Consider the following 18,142-nt stretch of genomic DNA (forward strand, 5'->3'; position numbering starts at 1 on the left):
CGTTTCTGCACCGAGGGGGTCAAAGAAGCTGCCTTCCTCTTGTGGAACCCAGAGGGCCCTTCTGGTTGAGGCCTCTCCGGCAGGTCTGGCTGGAGGGCCTTGTCAAACAAGAGCATTTTAAGACGCATTTCTCTGTCTTTCCTGGCCCTGGCTGTGAGCTTAGCACAGTGGGAACACTTCTGGGTAACGTGTGATTCCCCCAGGCATCGGATACATTCACTGTGCCCATCAGAGGCCGGCATAGCTTCACGGCAAGACTCACACTTTTTAAAGCCTGAAGAGGCCATCACGGTGAGTCTTTTACTGTTAATAGGGTACTTAGCACTCAGTCCGTGCCTGTTTACCCAAATCGCGGACACCGGCCTGCAGGGCAGCGGGCGGCCTACGGGCCTTACGTCCAGTCTGCTTCTCCGCTCCTCTGTCTCTTTATATTTTTTTGATATTCTCTTTGTCCTCTTTTTTTTTTTTTTTACCGGAAAAAAACAACAATTTGCGCGTAGAAACACTATCAAATCTGACTCTGGCCGTAGCCTGAGCGGATTCCGTCTGCAGCCGATGGCGGTTGAGAAGGAACTGGCGGGGACCGGATTGCGCACGTGGCCGGGGGCACGCAGGGGAGCGGCGTGCGCTGGCACATGCGTGATCCAGGAGAAACTGCTGGAAGAATTCCGATCTGCGGCGCCGGGCGAGCCCGACACCTACTGTGGAGCACCCACGGGGACACTCGATGAAGAACAAGGACTTTCCTATCCATAACACTCTACAAGCCTTGAGGAAATCTACATCCTTTGCATCACAAATCCTTTGGCACTATGTTTAAGATACGATATACTGGTTTCCTTACCCCTTAAGATCTTGTCGTAGTTCATCAAAGTTTAACTTGCCCCCAACTTGTCGCAAGTTGTCTGAAATGTCATCAACAGTAGCTTTTTTCAATTTAAGTTTGATCATGGCCTTATTGTATCCCTAACAAAAAATAAAGCAACAGAGAAAATAAAAGCTTTACTTCTACTGATATACTTAATTTTATTTTGCTTGTTCATGTAAAGAAGATAGTCTGCATTCCTGAATGAAGCCAATTTTGAATTTAGAAGTTTCACAAAATCTGATTCCATATCCAAAGATTTTTATAAGTGCAGATTCAGCTACTCTATTTTATCACATCCAAGGAGATCTGATCAGATGTTCCAGGTCTCAATATATTAATTCATTTTCATTTATACTATACTCTGACTGACTTGCCTTTTACAGTTCATTGTACTTTTTGCTTTATTCAGCAGTAGACTGTACTCAGTGTTGTCCATACAGCAGTTTAGTATTTTACTCAGTAAATCACACTGCAATGAGTCTAGAATCTTGCCAATACAAGTGTCACTATTTGTAACAATTTTTTTTTACCTTTTTGATAAGATCAGACAGTTCCATTTCCACCTTCTGCTGGGCCATATCTGATTTCACCTCTGAATAAGTATCATTGATAATGGCCAAAAACATGTTCTGTTTAAAAATTAAATTTAAAAAGCAGCTTAAAAATATAACTTTCAAGTTTATCAGTATACCCAACCATTATTATTGCTATATCATTGTTTTAACAATCTCACAAAAACCCTACGACGGTGGTTCACAGCCTTTTCACTCGTGCAGACCCACAACATCCCAACTGTTCATAGACTCCCAACTGCCCCCCCTAAAACTGCAGCCCTCCATCAAAGCCAATTCTAGCCACTATGTACATTTCATAAATGAAAAAGGAAACAACAGATTTTGGACAGCAATTAATATTATTGGAAAACATTTAAATTAAAAATAATAATTGATTCACTTTCCAATTTATTTAACAGTTACTTTCTATGTTCATTTTTATTTTTTTTTCATGGCCCCCTGCAATACCCTCACAGGGTCTGTGGGCCCCAGGTTGGGAACTACTGCCTTACAAAAATTGCATAGGCTAGATTTTGTAAGGGGAAGTCAAAGTTAGAAAGTAATGTTGAACAGTCAAGATTCTGAATTTTTAAGGTTCAGTAACCACAACGTTTAAGTGAGACTGTAACCAGTGAACAATGTGGTTAATTTATTATTACTAATTATTATTCTGTTAACTGTGACAATTAATAGTGTTCTGCCTTGCAAGCAGTCTATGTAGGCACTCAGATGTCTTCCAGTTAAAATTTTGCATACTTTTGTTGCATTACTGATGGGACTACAAATCCTGCCCATGTGATCATTGTTTCCTGTGGTAAGACATCTCAGAAATTAATGTCCCAAAAGATGCTAGTTCTCCTCTGCGCACATGACCTCTTGTCCCAGCTATCCCTGCTGCGATGGTTTCAAATAGTTGCCCAAATCTTCCCAGAAGGCAGTTATACATGAATTTTGACTGCATGACATATCTGCACTACAAATATAGGTGTATTACAGAAAAGTTTATGTGTGGACACAACTGTGCTGTATTTATCAGGTTAGATGACAGTGTAATTACCTGATTACAAAGGCAGTTGCTCTTTTAGACCTGCTGTATAAAAATTTAATTGCTGTATAAATGATACCAGGGAATAAATCAACCATTTCAAATTGCTACGTATCAGACATTTAATTTACCAGACATACACTAACTACATGAAAGAACCCATTCCGAAAAGAGTAAATATATGTAGCAAAATACCAACAAGGTTCATTTATGCCCAGTAAGTGTCTTTACACTCAAGTTTACGTGATAAGCATTAGTAGAACTACTCTGAAATAGGTGTTCCATTCTCAAAGGCCAGGAAAATTACAAGGTATGGCTTAAGTCCCATCCTTGACTGATGCTCATTTTGCCTCCAATTCACAACAGAAAGATTTTAAAATGCTGCTTTTTGATGTATCATTTCTAGTTTTGTATCACAGTGACTGCTCTAAAGGAGCTCTCAATACAATTCCATTGAACAAGTAGTGGGCAACCTGTGGCCCATCAAGGTTCTATGTGTGGCCTGCGAGACGTTTTGTTTACTGCTGCTCACAAGCATGGCTGCCAGATTCTGCTGGTTTCTGTCTGCATGTTTTTTTCTATTGTTGTTACATGTAAAGCAAGAGCATATGAAGTGAGGTCCATTCTAATTCCACATAACACTGTAAGAGTCAATCGTCACACCCCACAAATTCTAGGTATACAAGCACAATTTGCAAATCTACCCTATCCCAGGACAGTGGCTTGGTTACTGAGATGAAGGAGGGCCACTCATGTAGCCCACTCACTAGCCTAAGTTGACCATCACTGCATTAAACCTTTATGAAAATGATAATGAACAAAGTATGGTGTAGTCCTGCAAATTCCTTGACAGGCCTTAACATTATAAAAAGAAAGCAGCCATAGAGTAGGAGGTTTACTCTGCTACATAACACATGAAGTAAGCACAACCTACAACAGTATCAGTAATGGGTAGTGCACAGGCTAGCTCAATGGTAATTAATATTTCATTTCCTTCTTCAGATTACAGTAACATCCAGCCTCTGAGCACGAGCACTGTTTATAAATAAAGATGCAGTACGTATGGGGGTACTGTAATCACTCACCAAAATGTTACTGGTCTACCCAGGAAGAGCTTATACACCAAGTCTCATTAGATTTCAGGAGAAATAAAATATTCTTGATCAAGGAAAACATGAAGAACTGCAGCAGAGCCAGAGAGATGCGATACTTTATTTTGAAAGACAGCATAGAGATAGGCATCTGCTAATATTAAGTCTCCAGTGTTGTTGCAAGCTCACTCTCACCCAAAGATAACAAGACTAGGAGATGTAAATATGAAAGTAACTGAAAACTCAAGTGTGACACCTGCCCTCCTCCATAAGCAAAAGAGTACATACCAAAAGAATGAAGAACATAAAGAACACAAATGTAGTGAAATAAATTGGTCCAAAAACTCTGTTAGCTTCTTCAACCTCTGAAAAGCTAAAGTCTCCCAAAATGATGCGGAACTGAGTAAAGCTTTAAAAACAAAACAAAAACACGTACAGCTGTTAAACCATTTTTGAATTCTGGCAGCAGCCTGTGACATTTCACTCTATTTTGAGCTGAGCATTTTCATTATGGAGTGAGGTGGAAAGGCAAGGAAGTGTGGCAGGGTGAACTCTAGTATCTGAACGATAGTTACTTACTATGCTGATTAAATCTTCATGCCCATGACTAATGTCACCAATTCAACTAAATCCCACCTCTTTTACAAATTACAAGACATTTTAAAATTGCCATTACACTGCAAACTTGAAATTATTACTAATTGCTGCTAATTTCTAGTTATGTCTAATAGCAATGTTCAGTTCTCAGTCACATATACTTATGAGGATGTTCTGCAGTTTTAAGGGTACTATGTCATCACTCTAACTAAATATACGTCGCTACTGCAATGTAAAGTAATGTAAGAGTCGGTGATACAGTCTCAAAGCCCTATCACTTTTACCTATGTGGAACCACTGCCCATCTCTTCAAATGTTAAGGAAAAAAATTAAAACTCTATGCCTATATAAATTTTGTCAAGACATACCTGCAATTCTTAGGAAATTGATTTAGTTTATAATATGCAAGTGTCATATTTTTGATTGCAGAGCAAAGGGTTTTTTTTCAACAACATATATTTCAACAGCTTCTAAAAATTTTAACTTATGGTTTTTAGAAATTCCATATATCTACAAAAACAACTGTCTAGAAATGTCATATTTATCTGGGAGCTATAATAAAATCTTCAGCCTTCAGTGAGGTAGCTGAGGTCATTTGCAGATGTGCTATGGGACTGCTTTTTATTGTTATACTTACACACACTCTTGGAAAGTGCTGAAGTCATCAACTTGAGTGCCAAACACCAGGTAAGCCAGCTGAGCATATGCTAAGAAAATAATGAAAAACATAATAGCAAAACCAATAACATCTTTGGCACAGCGAGACATGGTGGTGGATAACTGACTCATTGTTCTGTTGAAGCTGACAAATTTGAAAAGCTGTTAAAAAAGAGAAAAAGGTTTAAAAATAAGTCAGACAGCTACTTGTGAATGAGCAACTTTCCAACCTTTCACACTCAAAGGCTATGTCTACACTACCAAGTTTTTTCAAAAAAGCCAGGGCTCCTTCAAAAAATCCCATGGAATGTCTACACACAAAATGCATTATTTCTATATTAAAACAGAAGAACCTTTTCTGGTGGCCCTCTTCCTCTCCCAGATGAGGAACAGCATGTTTTTTTTTAAATATTCTTTTTGGAAAAAACTTGTGTAGATACCCCATGACGCCGGATTTTTCGATCCCTGGCTCATTCTTTTGAAAGAGCAGGGGCTGTGTGGATACTCTCTATGAAAAGAGCAAATATATTTTTTGATCTGCTTGTGTGTGTAGGTGCATTTTTTAAAAAGAAGTTTTTTCAGAAGAGATCTTCCAAAAGAACTTCTTTTGAAGAATCACTGTAGTGTAAACATAACCAAAGTTTATTCAAATATGAGACCACTTAACATTGAAGACAGAAAACCAACTTTTATTTTAGAAATATCCCTTCTACCAAATCATTCATACTAGAAAAGAGAGCAAAATTCACCAAGGGAGAACTAAATTTCCAATTCTGCTTCACCCTGGCTACATCTACACGTGCACGCTACATCGAAATAGCTTATTTCAGTGTAGTGACATCGAAATAGGCTATTTCGATGAATAACGTCGACACGTCCTCCAGGGCTGGCAACGTCGACGTTCAACTTCGACGTTGGGCAGCACCACATCGAAATAGGCGCTGCGAGGGAACGTCTACACACCAAAGTAGCACACATCGAAATAAGGGTGCCAGGAACAGCTGCAGACAGGGTCACAGGGCGGACTCAACAGCAAGCCGCTCCCTTAAAGGGCCCCTCCCAGACACAGTTGCACTAAACAACACAAGATCCACAGAGCCGACAACTAGTTGCAGACCCTGTGCACGCAGCATGGATCCCCAGCTGCCGCAGCAGCAGCCAGAAGCCCTGGGCTAAGGGCTGCTGCACACGGTGACCAGAGAGCCCGGCAGGGGCTGGAGAGAGAGCGTCTCTCAACCCCTCAGCTGATGGCTTCCATGGCGGACCCCGCTATTTCGATGTGGCAGGACGCGGATTGCCTACACGGTCCCTACTTCGACGTTCAACGTCGAAGTAGGGCGCTATTCCCATCCCCTCATGGGGTTAGTGGCTTCGACGTCTCGCCGCCTAACGTCGATGTTAACATCGAAATAGCGCCCAACACGTGTAGCCGTGACGGGCGCTATTTCGAAGTTAGTGCCGCTACTTCGAAGTAGCGTGCACGTGTAGACACGGCTTCTATGTGCATACTGGTTTTATTGCAATTATGTCAGTGCAATATTAGAACTATTTTAAAGGGTGAAAATATTGAACAATGCATTTTAAGTAACCTCCATACAAACTTGTTGGGTTTTTCTTTTTATTTAAACACAAAAAAGTAAATAGGAATTTTTCATTTTTATTTCTTAATATTCATCACCTGTTGAGTGTCAAAACTCCATATAATTGTGTTTTGTTTTATACTTTATATCATAGCGGTAGAATACACAAGACTATTGGCAGATTAATAATGAACCTGTAAGTTCCTAAAGCATATAGAAGGAATTTGTTTCTTGTGATCTAATGCTAAGGAGTCCATCCTTTAGATAGCTTCACCAGTTCTAGATGACAGAAAGCAAATATGGACATGGACAGAAAAAACTATCCTGGGGGAGCCATTCAAATCTCAAGATTTGGATTTACCAGGATATTTTAAATAGTCCCATGCAGTATACATTTATATTTCAAGGTTCCTTCCCTCCACCTCAAAATACACTGAGTTACGAACATAGAGTTGCTATAAACATCATTTCCAGAAATTAATAACTCACTAAATTCCTGGAAGCCTAAAATAAGATCACATAAAAGCCAAAAGGAATTTTCTATATAAAATAAAAAGCTACTTCTTGCAAGGTGGAGAAGCTGTAATAAAAGTATCCTATGGTTATGGGCAATGAAATTCAATCAGAATAAGGTCTTCACATTTATTTGTCTTCCTAAAACATGATTTCTAACCCTCTCAATTTGACATGACTGTTTTTTCATATACTTCACTGTGAACACTTTTAGCACCATTCACTAATTCTTTTATCTAACATGAGGGTTCAATATTATAACCCTGTTTTTACTTGCACACAGTTGTATTTTTGGTCTGAAATTTTCCATGGTTAGCTTCAGCATAAATGTGAGCAAGCTTGAAAGGCAACTGGTTCTTTCCAATGTACGGAAACAAATCAAAGACATTTCTTACACTTACATTAGCATGTGTTCTACAAAACTTCATTCTTAATCAGACATACATCTATTTACCTTAATCCAGACAAAAAACACAGTGACAGCAGCAATATTGTTAAACTGTATTTGCCAATATGCCAAAGATTCAAAATTGGGGAAAGCATTTTGATTTTCCAGCTGCTTCTTCAGTAATATGTCCACTGTTGACCTTCTATATATATTAATTCCTATAGCTGCTATTGACAGCTGAGTAGAAAAGAAAGAAAACATTTCACTGAATAGGTTTTAAATACAAGCACATAAACAGACGGCCACACTGGCCTTAAAACAAAACAAAACAAATAAAAAAAAACCCCACCAATCAGTGGCTGCAGTCTAGATACAGACCACATGGGCTACGCCTGCACTTGCCCAAAACTTCGAAATGGCCATGCAAATTGCCATTTCAAAGTTTACTAATGAAGGGCTGAAATACATATTCAGTGCCTCAGTAGCATGCGGGCAGCCATGGCACTTCGAAATTGCCGCAGCTTGCCGCCACACGGCTCGTCCAGACAGGGCTCCTTTTTGAAAGGACCCCTGGAACTTCGAAATCCCCTTATTCCTATCTGCTTAGGGGATCAGCAGATAGGAATAAGGGGATTTCAAAGTTGCCGGGGTCCTTTTGAAAAGGAGCCCCATCTGGATGAGCCGCACGGTGGTGAGCTGCAGCAATTTTGAAGTGCCGCGGCCGCCAGTATTCTATGTATGTCAGCGCTTCATTAGTAAACTTTGACATGACCATTTGTGTTGCCATTTCAAAGTTTTGGGCTAGTGTAGACATGGCCATGATATTTTCTGGGGACTACATGACATTCAGAACCAAAGCTTTCATTTAAAATAAAAACATTTCTAGGTCTTGTGTTCCAAACACCTTCTAAACACAAGCATAGTATAAATTGATATACTGATGTCTGCTTGAGGCTGCAGACAGCCTGAAACAATGACTCAGATCAACTACCCTGTTCCCATATTGATCATTTTAGTGGATGGACTGGGAGTAATCCTCACTAGGTTTGGAAAATGTGAAATGGTGGAAGAAAAAAAATTCAGAGAAAAGAACAGAGGAGAGAGATAACAGGAATTAAGGGCAGAAATTATGGTAAGCTGAAGAGGGAGCCAATCTTCCCAGAGGGATGAATGGGTCAATAATGCACAGAGCAGATGTGACTTGCTACATATTTAGCTACTACAATACAGGTCAGTTAGTAGGTCCCTTGATCATCATCAAATCTTTTAATGAAATCAGTGAACATGGCACTGTGCACTGCTGGAAAAATACAGTCCTGAAATTGTACCCTGGTCCATAGACCATAATTATACATAGAACTCAGCCCTTCTCCTATGAAGAAGTTTGACATCCGGATTTCCATATATAGTCCATTCTGACTTTAGCAATGAAATTTCTCATTTTTCCCCACTTAATACGGGAAAAGCATATAATTCAAGTGGTAACTCGTGCTCTCTACTCACAAACTCGCTGTAAGAAGGTATTATTCTACATGTTACAGATAGACTATTAAGGCCAAAAAGTTAAAGTGACTTGCCCAAACTAGAGAACACAGTCTAGAATAAAAATGCAGAAGCCATTGGTTTATGAGCGATTAGGCCCTTATCATTTCAATCATTACACGAGTGGTCTAAAGTAAATTTGCATGTGTATAAAGCAAAGTTCGCAAAACCCTAGTGCAGAGGTGTACATAATGAATTAAACAGGAGCTTGAAATTCAAAACTAAATTTTGCACTCCATACAAAGGGGCTGTGGCCACACTTGGCCAAAACTTTGAAATGGCCATGGAAATGGCCATTTCAAAGGTTACTAATGAGGCGCTGAATTGAATATTCAGTGTGTCATTAGCATTAGGACACTTCCAGGTGCAGCATTTCGAAAGCGCTGCTTTTGAACGCTCGTGGCTTGGAGCGGCTATATGGGGTCCTTTTCTAAAGGACCCCGCATCTTTTGAAATCCCCTTATTCCCCTCTGCTGAGAGGAATAAGGGGATTTCGAAAAGGACCCCCATGTAGCTGAGCCAAGCCACGAGTATTTGAAAGCAGTGCTTTCAAAGTGCCGCGGCCGGAAGCTTCTTCATGCTAATAAGGCACTGAATATTCAATTCAGCGCCTCATTAGTAATCTTCGAAATGGCCATTTGCATGGCCATTTCGAAGTTTTGGCCAAGTGTGGCCACAACCAGGGTGAAGTCTGCCAATTTTATCAGGAAGCCAGCCTTGGTATCTCCTGTTTGGGAAACATGATGTTGCAGACTATGTTGTGCAACCACTTGGGTCTGGCTGGCAAGTTGAAAGGCATGTCATTCAAAACTTTTTGTCTAATTTTGTTTTATCTGAACAAAACCACTAAGACTTGTTAATATTACTTTGCAAATATACTCAAACACCCACAACTTCTCTGCAAATGCTCTGAAGTGTTGGCTTTAAAGCAGAGGATGACGTACTTGGAATGCCACTCAAAAATCATTGCATTAGCCAATATTTGACATGTGGGAGTATGGGAGAGCCATGGTAAGGCATAATTTGTTATAGTTTCCATTCCTCATGGCTGTGCTTGCAAAGTAAAAAAAAATTTCAAAATAGCTTTGTACAGAGGGAAGGAGGTAAAAACCTGAAAGATGGTAACAATCCCTCTGTACACAGTAGAATCCTTTCAGAACTACTCCTGAAAAAGCCACTGAATAGGAGAATCAAGGAAATTCAGCAAAATATACTTAATTTAAATCATGATACCCTTATTCACACTGATTAGTGCTTTCTGCCATGAGTAATCTCACTGAAAGTATGTAATCTGAATGCTGTCCCCTTCAGCACACATTTGTATCCTATACCCATGCTACTAGTGCTAAGTGCACTGACCACTCTCAGAAAAACTCTTACAAGAAAGCAATACTAGCATATGGGAAAGATTCATATCCATAAGCCAGTACCCACCACAATGATGAGGATATCAAGACAATTCCAGAGACTCCTGAAGTAATGCAGTTGATGAATACGAATTTCCAAGATCTCTTCTATTACATAATAAAGGATGAAGAGACAAAAGGCCATTTCACATGCTGCCATGAAGAAATCAAAAGTAGAAATGTATTGGATAAACTTCACTGGCTGAAACTGCCAAGACGTAATGAGACCTCCAGTTGCTGGAAACTCCACCAATAACCTGCATTTTAAAAAGAAAACAAAAATATGCTTTAACAAAAGACTCTGAAGATTACTCACAAAAAGGAAGTTTTATAATAATCTAATAGTTATAGAAACGTTTTCAAGAGTTTTAAAAAATTTACAGCTAAAATAAATGAGGGTGGGAATTTAGAAATTCCTGTATTCTTAAATGTAAAGTACGTGCACTCCGGCGACACCCACCCACAAGGCATTGTGTAAGGCAAGGTTGTATTTATACTCAGACCATTAATTTAATTACAGTTAACTCACAATTAATTCAAAAATTAATCATGATTGTTTTAAAACAGTAATACCAGATGAAATTTATTAAATATTTTGCGATTTCTTTTATGTTTTCAAATATATTAATTTCAATTACAACACAGAATACAAAGTGTAAAGTGCTCGTTTTGTATTGCATGGACTGCATATATTTGCACTGTAACAATTACAAAAAGAATCAGTGTCTTTCAATTCACTTCATAAGTACTGTAGTGTAATCTCCTTACCATTAAAGTATAATTTAGAAATACAGATTTTGTTGTTGTTATATAACTGCACTCCAGAAAAACAAAATGTAAAATTTTAGCATCAGCATGTCCACTCAGTCCTACTCCTTACTCAGCCAATCACAAAGACAAACAACAGAGAGGTAGCTGTGTTAGTCTGTATTTTCGAGAACAACAAGTCCTGTGGCACGTTATAGGTTAACATATATTTTGGAGCATAAGCTTTCGTGCACAAAGACCCGCTGACAGAGGACTTCTTGTTGTTCTCAAAGACAAATATGTTTTTTCACATTTACAGAAAATACTGCTACCCGCTTCTTATTTACCACCTCGCCTGAAAATGAGAACTGGTGTTCCCAAAGTATGGGCAATCCAAGGCTTTTACATGCCAGATATACTAAATATTTATATGCACCTTCATGCTTTGGCCACCATTCCAGAGGCAGGCTTCCATGCTGATGATGGCTTGTTAAAAAACAATGTTTTAATTAAATTTGGGACCGAACACTTTGGGGGTGAACTGTATGTCTCCTGCTCCATTTTACTTGCCTTCTGCCATATATTTCATGTTATAGCAGTCTCAGATGATGACCCAGCACATTCATTTTAAAAACACCACAGATTCGTCAAAATGCAAAGGTACCAATGTGAGATTTCTACTGATAGCTACAACACTTAGAATCATAGGGTTGGGAGAGACCTCAGGAGGTCATCTAATCCAATCCTCTACTGAAAGCATGGACAATCCCAACTACATCATCCCAAGCAGGGCTCTGTCAAGCATGGATTTAAAGACCTCTAGGATGAAGATTCTATCACCTCCCTACGTAAATCATTCCAGAGCTTCGCCATCTCCTGGTGAAATAGTTTGTCCTAATATCCAACCTAGACCTCCCCAACTGCAACTTGAGGACATTGCTGCTTGTTCTGTCACCTGTCACCACTGAGAACATCCTCTGTCCATCCTTTTTTTGGAATCCCTCCCCCACACTTCACCCTTTTGAGGAGTAAAGGGATTTCGATGTAGCGTGGACACTTTGAAGTACCTGTGGCTGACACACATGCCAGCACTTCAAAGTTGCCTCAGGGGAGATTTTGACTAATGAAGTACTGTATATGCATTGCAGCACTTCATTAGTAAACTCCCAATACCCTAATTACCATGCCCCCTTTGAAGTTCCGGGCTAGTCTAGACACAGTGTAGGTGTAACAGTTAAATATTACTGATTGTTATGGAGCAATATTTATTATAAAAATAAGATAAAATGAGCATTATAGACTTTGTATTCTGGTGTAATTGAAATCAATATATTTATAATGTAGAAAAGATCCAAAATATTTTAATATCACTTTATTATTAAGAGCACAATTAATTATGAAATTAATTTTTAATCTCATAATCACTTATAAATCCCTAATTTGCATATGCATATCTGCTGTTCCACTCACACGTTACATTTTGGTCCTCCCCTGTTGGTATCCTGAATATGAGGAGTTGTCGTTGATTTCTCTAGTTTCACTGTCCAAGCTAAATGTAATGCAAAAAACTCAACCAGAAACCGAAAAAAATGCTGGCTTTTTTTTAATTGCATGTGCTGTTAACAACACATACAAGGATTTTTTAATTTTGTTTTTTATTTTAAGACTCAGCAATGTACCTTTGGATTAGAGTCACCAATTTCAGATAATTTTGGTAACTATAGGAGAATTTAGAATAAATACTGTTTTTTTTTTAAATCACAAAAGAATCCAGATTTTTACAAAGAACAGTTCTATTGTGCATCTGTCAGAACACATGAAGCTACACGGCTTGATAACTCTTTTACGATAAATCATCCTCAATATCACAAAGATAGTCTCTAAATTTGACCTAGGCTCTACTTTCTTCAGCTAATCTCTTTCAACTGTACCAAATTATCCTGTATTTGGTAGTGATGGCGGACAAAAATTCTGAACACAATGAGAATTTCATACTACCTTCTCAAACAGGAAAAACGCTTGAAAAAATAATTAAAACATTTCACCATTTCAAAATTGTCAATCAGAAGAAAGAAGTACACAAGAGAAAGATGGCAAGATTCTGTGGACTTGCTGCACAGGATACTCAGCTGCCTTTTCTATATGGGCAGTAGATTTCAATGAACTCCAAGAACTGTGCAAATGTAAGCATGTGGGATGGAAATCATTAGCAATGAAAATAACTTTTCCTTTTGCTGAAAAGTTCCATGAGATTGTCCTTTCATTACATTGTGTGTGTTAATTCCCATGACACAAAATAAAGCAAAGCACTTATCTACTGTTTGTGCAATTTCATTTGAGAGAACATGAATGCTATCCAAAGTTCTATAAATACCTGACAATACAGAATAGATTGATGTTCGCATTGTACACAGAGAAATCAATAAACGTGGCCCTTGTCCCTCTATCCAGCCACAAGTTTTTCTTAAGGTTAGCAATCTGTGCAGCTGTCTCCTCTCTGCTTCTTGACAGATCCTGATAATAACCTGCCCCACTGTATGAGGCAATCAACCCCCAATGGCTGCTCCCATTCAAATCTGGTTCATTGGTGTAGATCCAACTAGTTTAAAATACCAAGAGAGAGAATATGTTAATGACTCTTTTCATATATAACAGAACATATGTAAGATTAATTATTTATAGCAGTTGGGATTTTTTTAAAAGATATACGAAGAAGGAAGTTGTGATATCTGTAACCTAGAAAGGAGCACTAAAAAGTTGCTTGGTATTAACAGACAAAATTAACAGAGAGTGTCAAGTCACTGTAAATCAACTAAGTCTTGACTACAGATTACTCCAGATGTGGCCTCACCAGTGCCAAATAGAAGAGAATGACTTCCCACAATCTGCTCCTGCTAATGCAGCCCAATATGGTGTTAGCCCTCTTGGCAGCAACGGCACACTGTTGACCAATATCCAGCTTCTCATCTACTGTAACTCCCAGGTCCTTTTCTGCACAACTGACACTTAACCAGTCAGCCTCCAGCCTATAGAAATGCCTGAGATTCTTCCATCCTAAGTACAGGACCTTGTTCAACCTCATCAGAATTCTTTTGGCCCAATCTTCCAATTTGTCTCAGTCACTTTGGACCCTATCCCTACCCTCCAACATATCTATTCATGGACGACAGGTTGACCAATGGCTACTGGGGAAGGATGGAGCCCCTAGCCTCTGTTTGTCAGAAGACGGGAATTGGCAACAGGGAGTGGATCACTTGATGATTACCTGTTGTGTTCACTCCCTCTGGGGTACCTGGCATTGGCCACTGTTAGAAGATAAAATACGAAGCTACACTGACCTTTGGTCTGACCCTCGGTCTGACCCTCAATGGCCGTTCTTGTGTTCCTATGTATCTTTCCCCCAAGCTTTGTGTCATCCACAAACTTGTTGAGGGTGCAATCCAATCCATCATCCAGAACATTAATCAAGATGTTGAACAAAACTAGCCTCAGGACCAACCTCTGGGGTACTTTGCTTGATACAGGTTGCCAATTAGACACTAAGACATTGTGCACTACCTGTTGAGCCTCACAATCTGACAATCTCTCTATCTACCTTATAATCCACTCATTCATTTTTAACTTGCTGGGAGACCGTATCAAAAGCTTTGCTAAAGTCAAAGTATATCATATCCACCACTTTCCACATACCCACTAGGCCAGTTATGTAATCACAGAAGGCAACATGTTGGTCAGGCATGACTTGCTCTCGGTGAATCCATTTTGACTGTTCCTGATCACCTCCCTCTCCTCCAAATATTTCAAAATCGATACTTTGAGGACCTGCTCTATGATTTTTCCAGGGTTTGAGGTGAGGCTGAGTCCTTCTTCGCGTTTCCAAGAATGGGCACTATTTGCCCTTTAACAGTTGGCCAGGACCACTCAACTGCCATGAGTTTTCAAGGATAATGGCTAATGTCTCTGCAATTAGATCAGCCAACTCTCTCAGCACTCTCAGATGCATTGCATCTGGACCCATGGACTTTTGCATGTCTAGCTTTTCTAAATAGTCCTTTACCTGTTCTTTAACTACTGAGGGCTCCTCACCACCCCATACTGTGCTGCTCACTGCAGCAGTCTGAGAGCTTTGTCCGTAAAAACCAAGGGGAAAAAAAAAGCAAAAAGCATTGACCACTTCAACCTTTTCTACAACATCTGTCACTAGGCTGACTCCTCCAATCAGTAAGAGTCCCATATTCTCAGACTTTTTATATATATATATATATATATATATATATATATATAAAAAGATATGCAACTCACAGAACTGGAAGGAACCTTGGGAGGTCACTGAGTCTAGTCCCCTGCACTCTTGGCAGGATCAAGCAGCATCCCTAATTTTCTTTTTTTTTAAATCTATTTGCCCCAGACTCCTAAATGGCCTCCTCAAAAATTGAGCTCACAACCTTCAGTTTAGCAGGCCAATGCTCAAACCACTGATCTATCCCTCCCCACCCTTCTTGTTATCCTTCACATCCCTTGCTACTGGCAAATGCAGCTGTGGTTTGGCCTTCCTGATTATACCACTATTTACTTGAGCAATATTTTTATACTCCATCCTAATTATCTGCCCAACTTTCTGCTTTTTGTAAACTTCCTTTTGGTGTTTAAGCTCACAGATTTCTGTGCTAAGCAAAGCTGGTCACTGTCCATATTTGCAATTCTTTTTGCACACTGGGATGGTTTGTTCCTGTGCCCCCATTAAAGCTTCTTTAATCCACAGCCAGCTCTTTCCTCCTCATATTAACTTCCCAGGGTTTTGTTGTGTTTGCTTAATGAAACAAAAGCATTTTCGTATAAAATTTTATATGTCAGCCCTCACAACACCTCTGTAAGGACAACAATCAGTTATCTTAAGTTTGTTCATGGGGAAGACAATTTAACCAAACATTCACAACAGCTAATCAGTAAAATCTGGGACTTCTGGTTTCTACTGCCATGCTTAGAACACACTGCATTTCTAGGCAAAGGAAGCACACACTGGATGTACTTAAAACAGCAAGGCCAAGAACAAGTCTTCTACAGAATCATTAGACTGAAGAAACAGATTTAGGTTCAAATATAAAGGAAGAATTTGCATGCAGAACATAAAATTAAGATATGGCATTTGGCAGTCATCACTGTAGAAACACCCACAGAATTGCAGAATGAACACGTGGCTATGTAAATATGAGAGAAATACATACGCTGTTCCATTTCGGAGCCCAAAAGGAGCTGTATCTTCATTAGCAACAGAATAAACATCATAGCACTCTTTAATTTCATCTTTTAAATCCTCAGGTATTGAGCATGACCCATTTTTCACTTTCAGCTGCCGAACACGAGGCACCCCCAAAAGCAGGTTCTCATAATAAATCAAACTTTTGTTTTCTGCCATGGTTTTATTGTTGTACCACATCTCCCAGTACAGACCATCCAGCAAAGGACCTTCTGTGAACTGAGGAGGAAGAAATAATTTTAGGCATGCCAAGTTCTCTCAGAACCAAAACTCAGTATTTTATACACAACCACTCCTGGCAAGATGACCTATGCTCCACCTGGAGTACAAGGGTTTAAGTAAGTCACTCCTGACAAGGATGTATTTTATATTGTGATTATTAGTTTTTGTTGATTAATAGAAAAGCCCTTGCTACAGCTAAAACTCTTCTGGACAACTAAATATCTATCCCAATCTATCACAATCAGAAGTGTAGCTATGTTATAGCCACTGAGGCAAAGGAGTAGAGAGAGGAAGAATGAAAGATTCCAAGTTTTTTTTAAAAATGGAGAGCTCCTCTGTGGCTATGTCTGCACTAGGAATAACATTCCCATTGAAGTTTCCATGAATTAAGCTATATGCAGCTCTCTTCTTTGCCCACATTTATACTCTTTACAGTTGCATCATTAGAGCACAGAGTTTTGCATGAAACATGAAAACAATGTGCCTGGTTGAGTTATAAAGACAAAATATATGTCACTTAAAATACACAAATTTAAAGTGACCTGTGAAAAATTATTAGGGGGTAAAATTTTCAAAAGTGCCCAAGTGCCCAAAGCTCAAGTGTTTGTTCAAAACTGACTTAGGGGTTTAAGTGAAGAAGTAATTTTTGAAAAAATTTACTATACGTAAATAAATTAGTGAGTTTTCTGAGCAATTGGAGGAGTAAAATTAATTTTGGTATGCTGAAAATGTTCTATTTTTAGTACATTACATAGCTATACTATGTATGCGTTCTTACACTGTGTTGTGTTTGGGCAGATTTCTACATCCACCTCCTGCAGCGTACAAGACTACTGTATTGACACACTGCAGGACCATAACTGATAATGATGCAGAAGAAGTGACAGGTCAATGATTAGCAAAAGCCCAAATGTGGGGAACAGTTATGCATGTAGTTAGCTTTAAACACAAAGTACAGTAGAAGATCAGTTATGAATATCTTGGGAATGCAGGTCTGTAAAGTTGAACAAAATGTAACAGTTATTATAAAGTTTAAAACTGAACATTGTTGTTATACAGTTTTGAAACTTGACCCAGCGCACCAAAGAAACTCTACAGGTGTTTCATCTATTAGGTCAGTAGAATCTAGACTTGGTAAGTAACTGTGTTAGTATATTATCTCTTGGGATTGACATCCAGGTGAAGTGAATCTAAAAAGTATTAACCCATTGTGACATTTAACATTTGTTATTACTTGCACTCAGTAACTGTGGCCCTATCTATACTACAAAAATTTGCTTGTGTATTATGTTAGCAAACCTTCCTAGTATAGATGCAGCTTATAGTGACAAAAGAATGTTTTTGCTCATATAGCTTACACCAAAAGAAAAAAGCAGTAAAGTAGCACTTTAAAGATTAACAAAATAATTTATTAGGTGACCTTTTGTGGGACAGACCCACTTCTTCAGACCATAGCCATACCAGAACAGACTCAATATTTAAGGCACAGAAAAACAAAAATAGTAATCAAGGTTGACAAATCAGAAAAAAAAAATAGCTTACACCAGTTTGCTGAACAAAATGAGCTACAATAACAAAGCACTTCATTGCCAGTATAACTGTATCTACACTAAGGCTTTTGCCCAAATAAAAATGTAATTATAAAAAAAATTATATCACTACAACCCCATCCCAA

The 18,142-nt window shown here is 38.9% G+C and overlaps 1 protein-coding gene across 1 annotated transcript in view; it reads right to left on the bottom strand.

Moving 5' to 3' along the window:
- The window catches only part of PKD2 (polycystin 2, transient receptor potential cation channel), a 55,445-nt gene that overhangs the window by 17,441 nt on the left and 19,862 nt on the right, over positions 1 to 18,142 (bottom strand). Inside the window, exons 4-11 of the mRNA XM_074993641.1 lie at positions 16,214 to 16,464; positions 13,363 to 13,587; positions 10,270 to 10,498; positions 7,360 to 7,530; positions 4,793 to 4,974; positions 3,847 to 3,967; positions 1,399 to 1,497; positions 845 to 966 (exon numbers count right to left, since the gene is read on the bottom strand). Of these exons, the coding sequence (XP_074849742.1) occupies positions 845 to 966; positions 1,399 to 1,497; positions 3,847 to 3,967; positions 4,793 to 4,974; positions 7,360 to 7,530; positions 10,270 to 10,498; positions 13,363 to 13,587; positions 16,214 to 16,464 (1,400 nt within the window). The remainder of the gene's footprint in view (positions 1 to 844; positions 967 to 1,398; positions 1,498 to 3,846; positions 3,968 to 4,792; positions 4,975 to 7,359; positions 7,531 to 10,269; positions 10,499 to 13,362; positions 13,588 to 16,213; positions 16,465 to 18,142) is intronic.

The sequence above is a fragment of the Carettochelys insculpta genome, chromosome 4, assembly GCF_033958435.1.
Source record: "Carettochelys insculpta isolate YL-2023 chromosome 4, ASM3395843v1, whole genome shotgun sequence".
NCBI classification, from domain to species: domain Eukaryota; kingdom Metazoa; phylum Chordata; order Testudines; family Carettochelyidae; genus Carettochelys; species Carettochelys insculpta.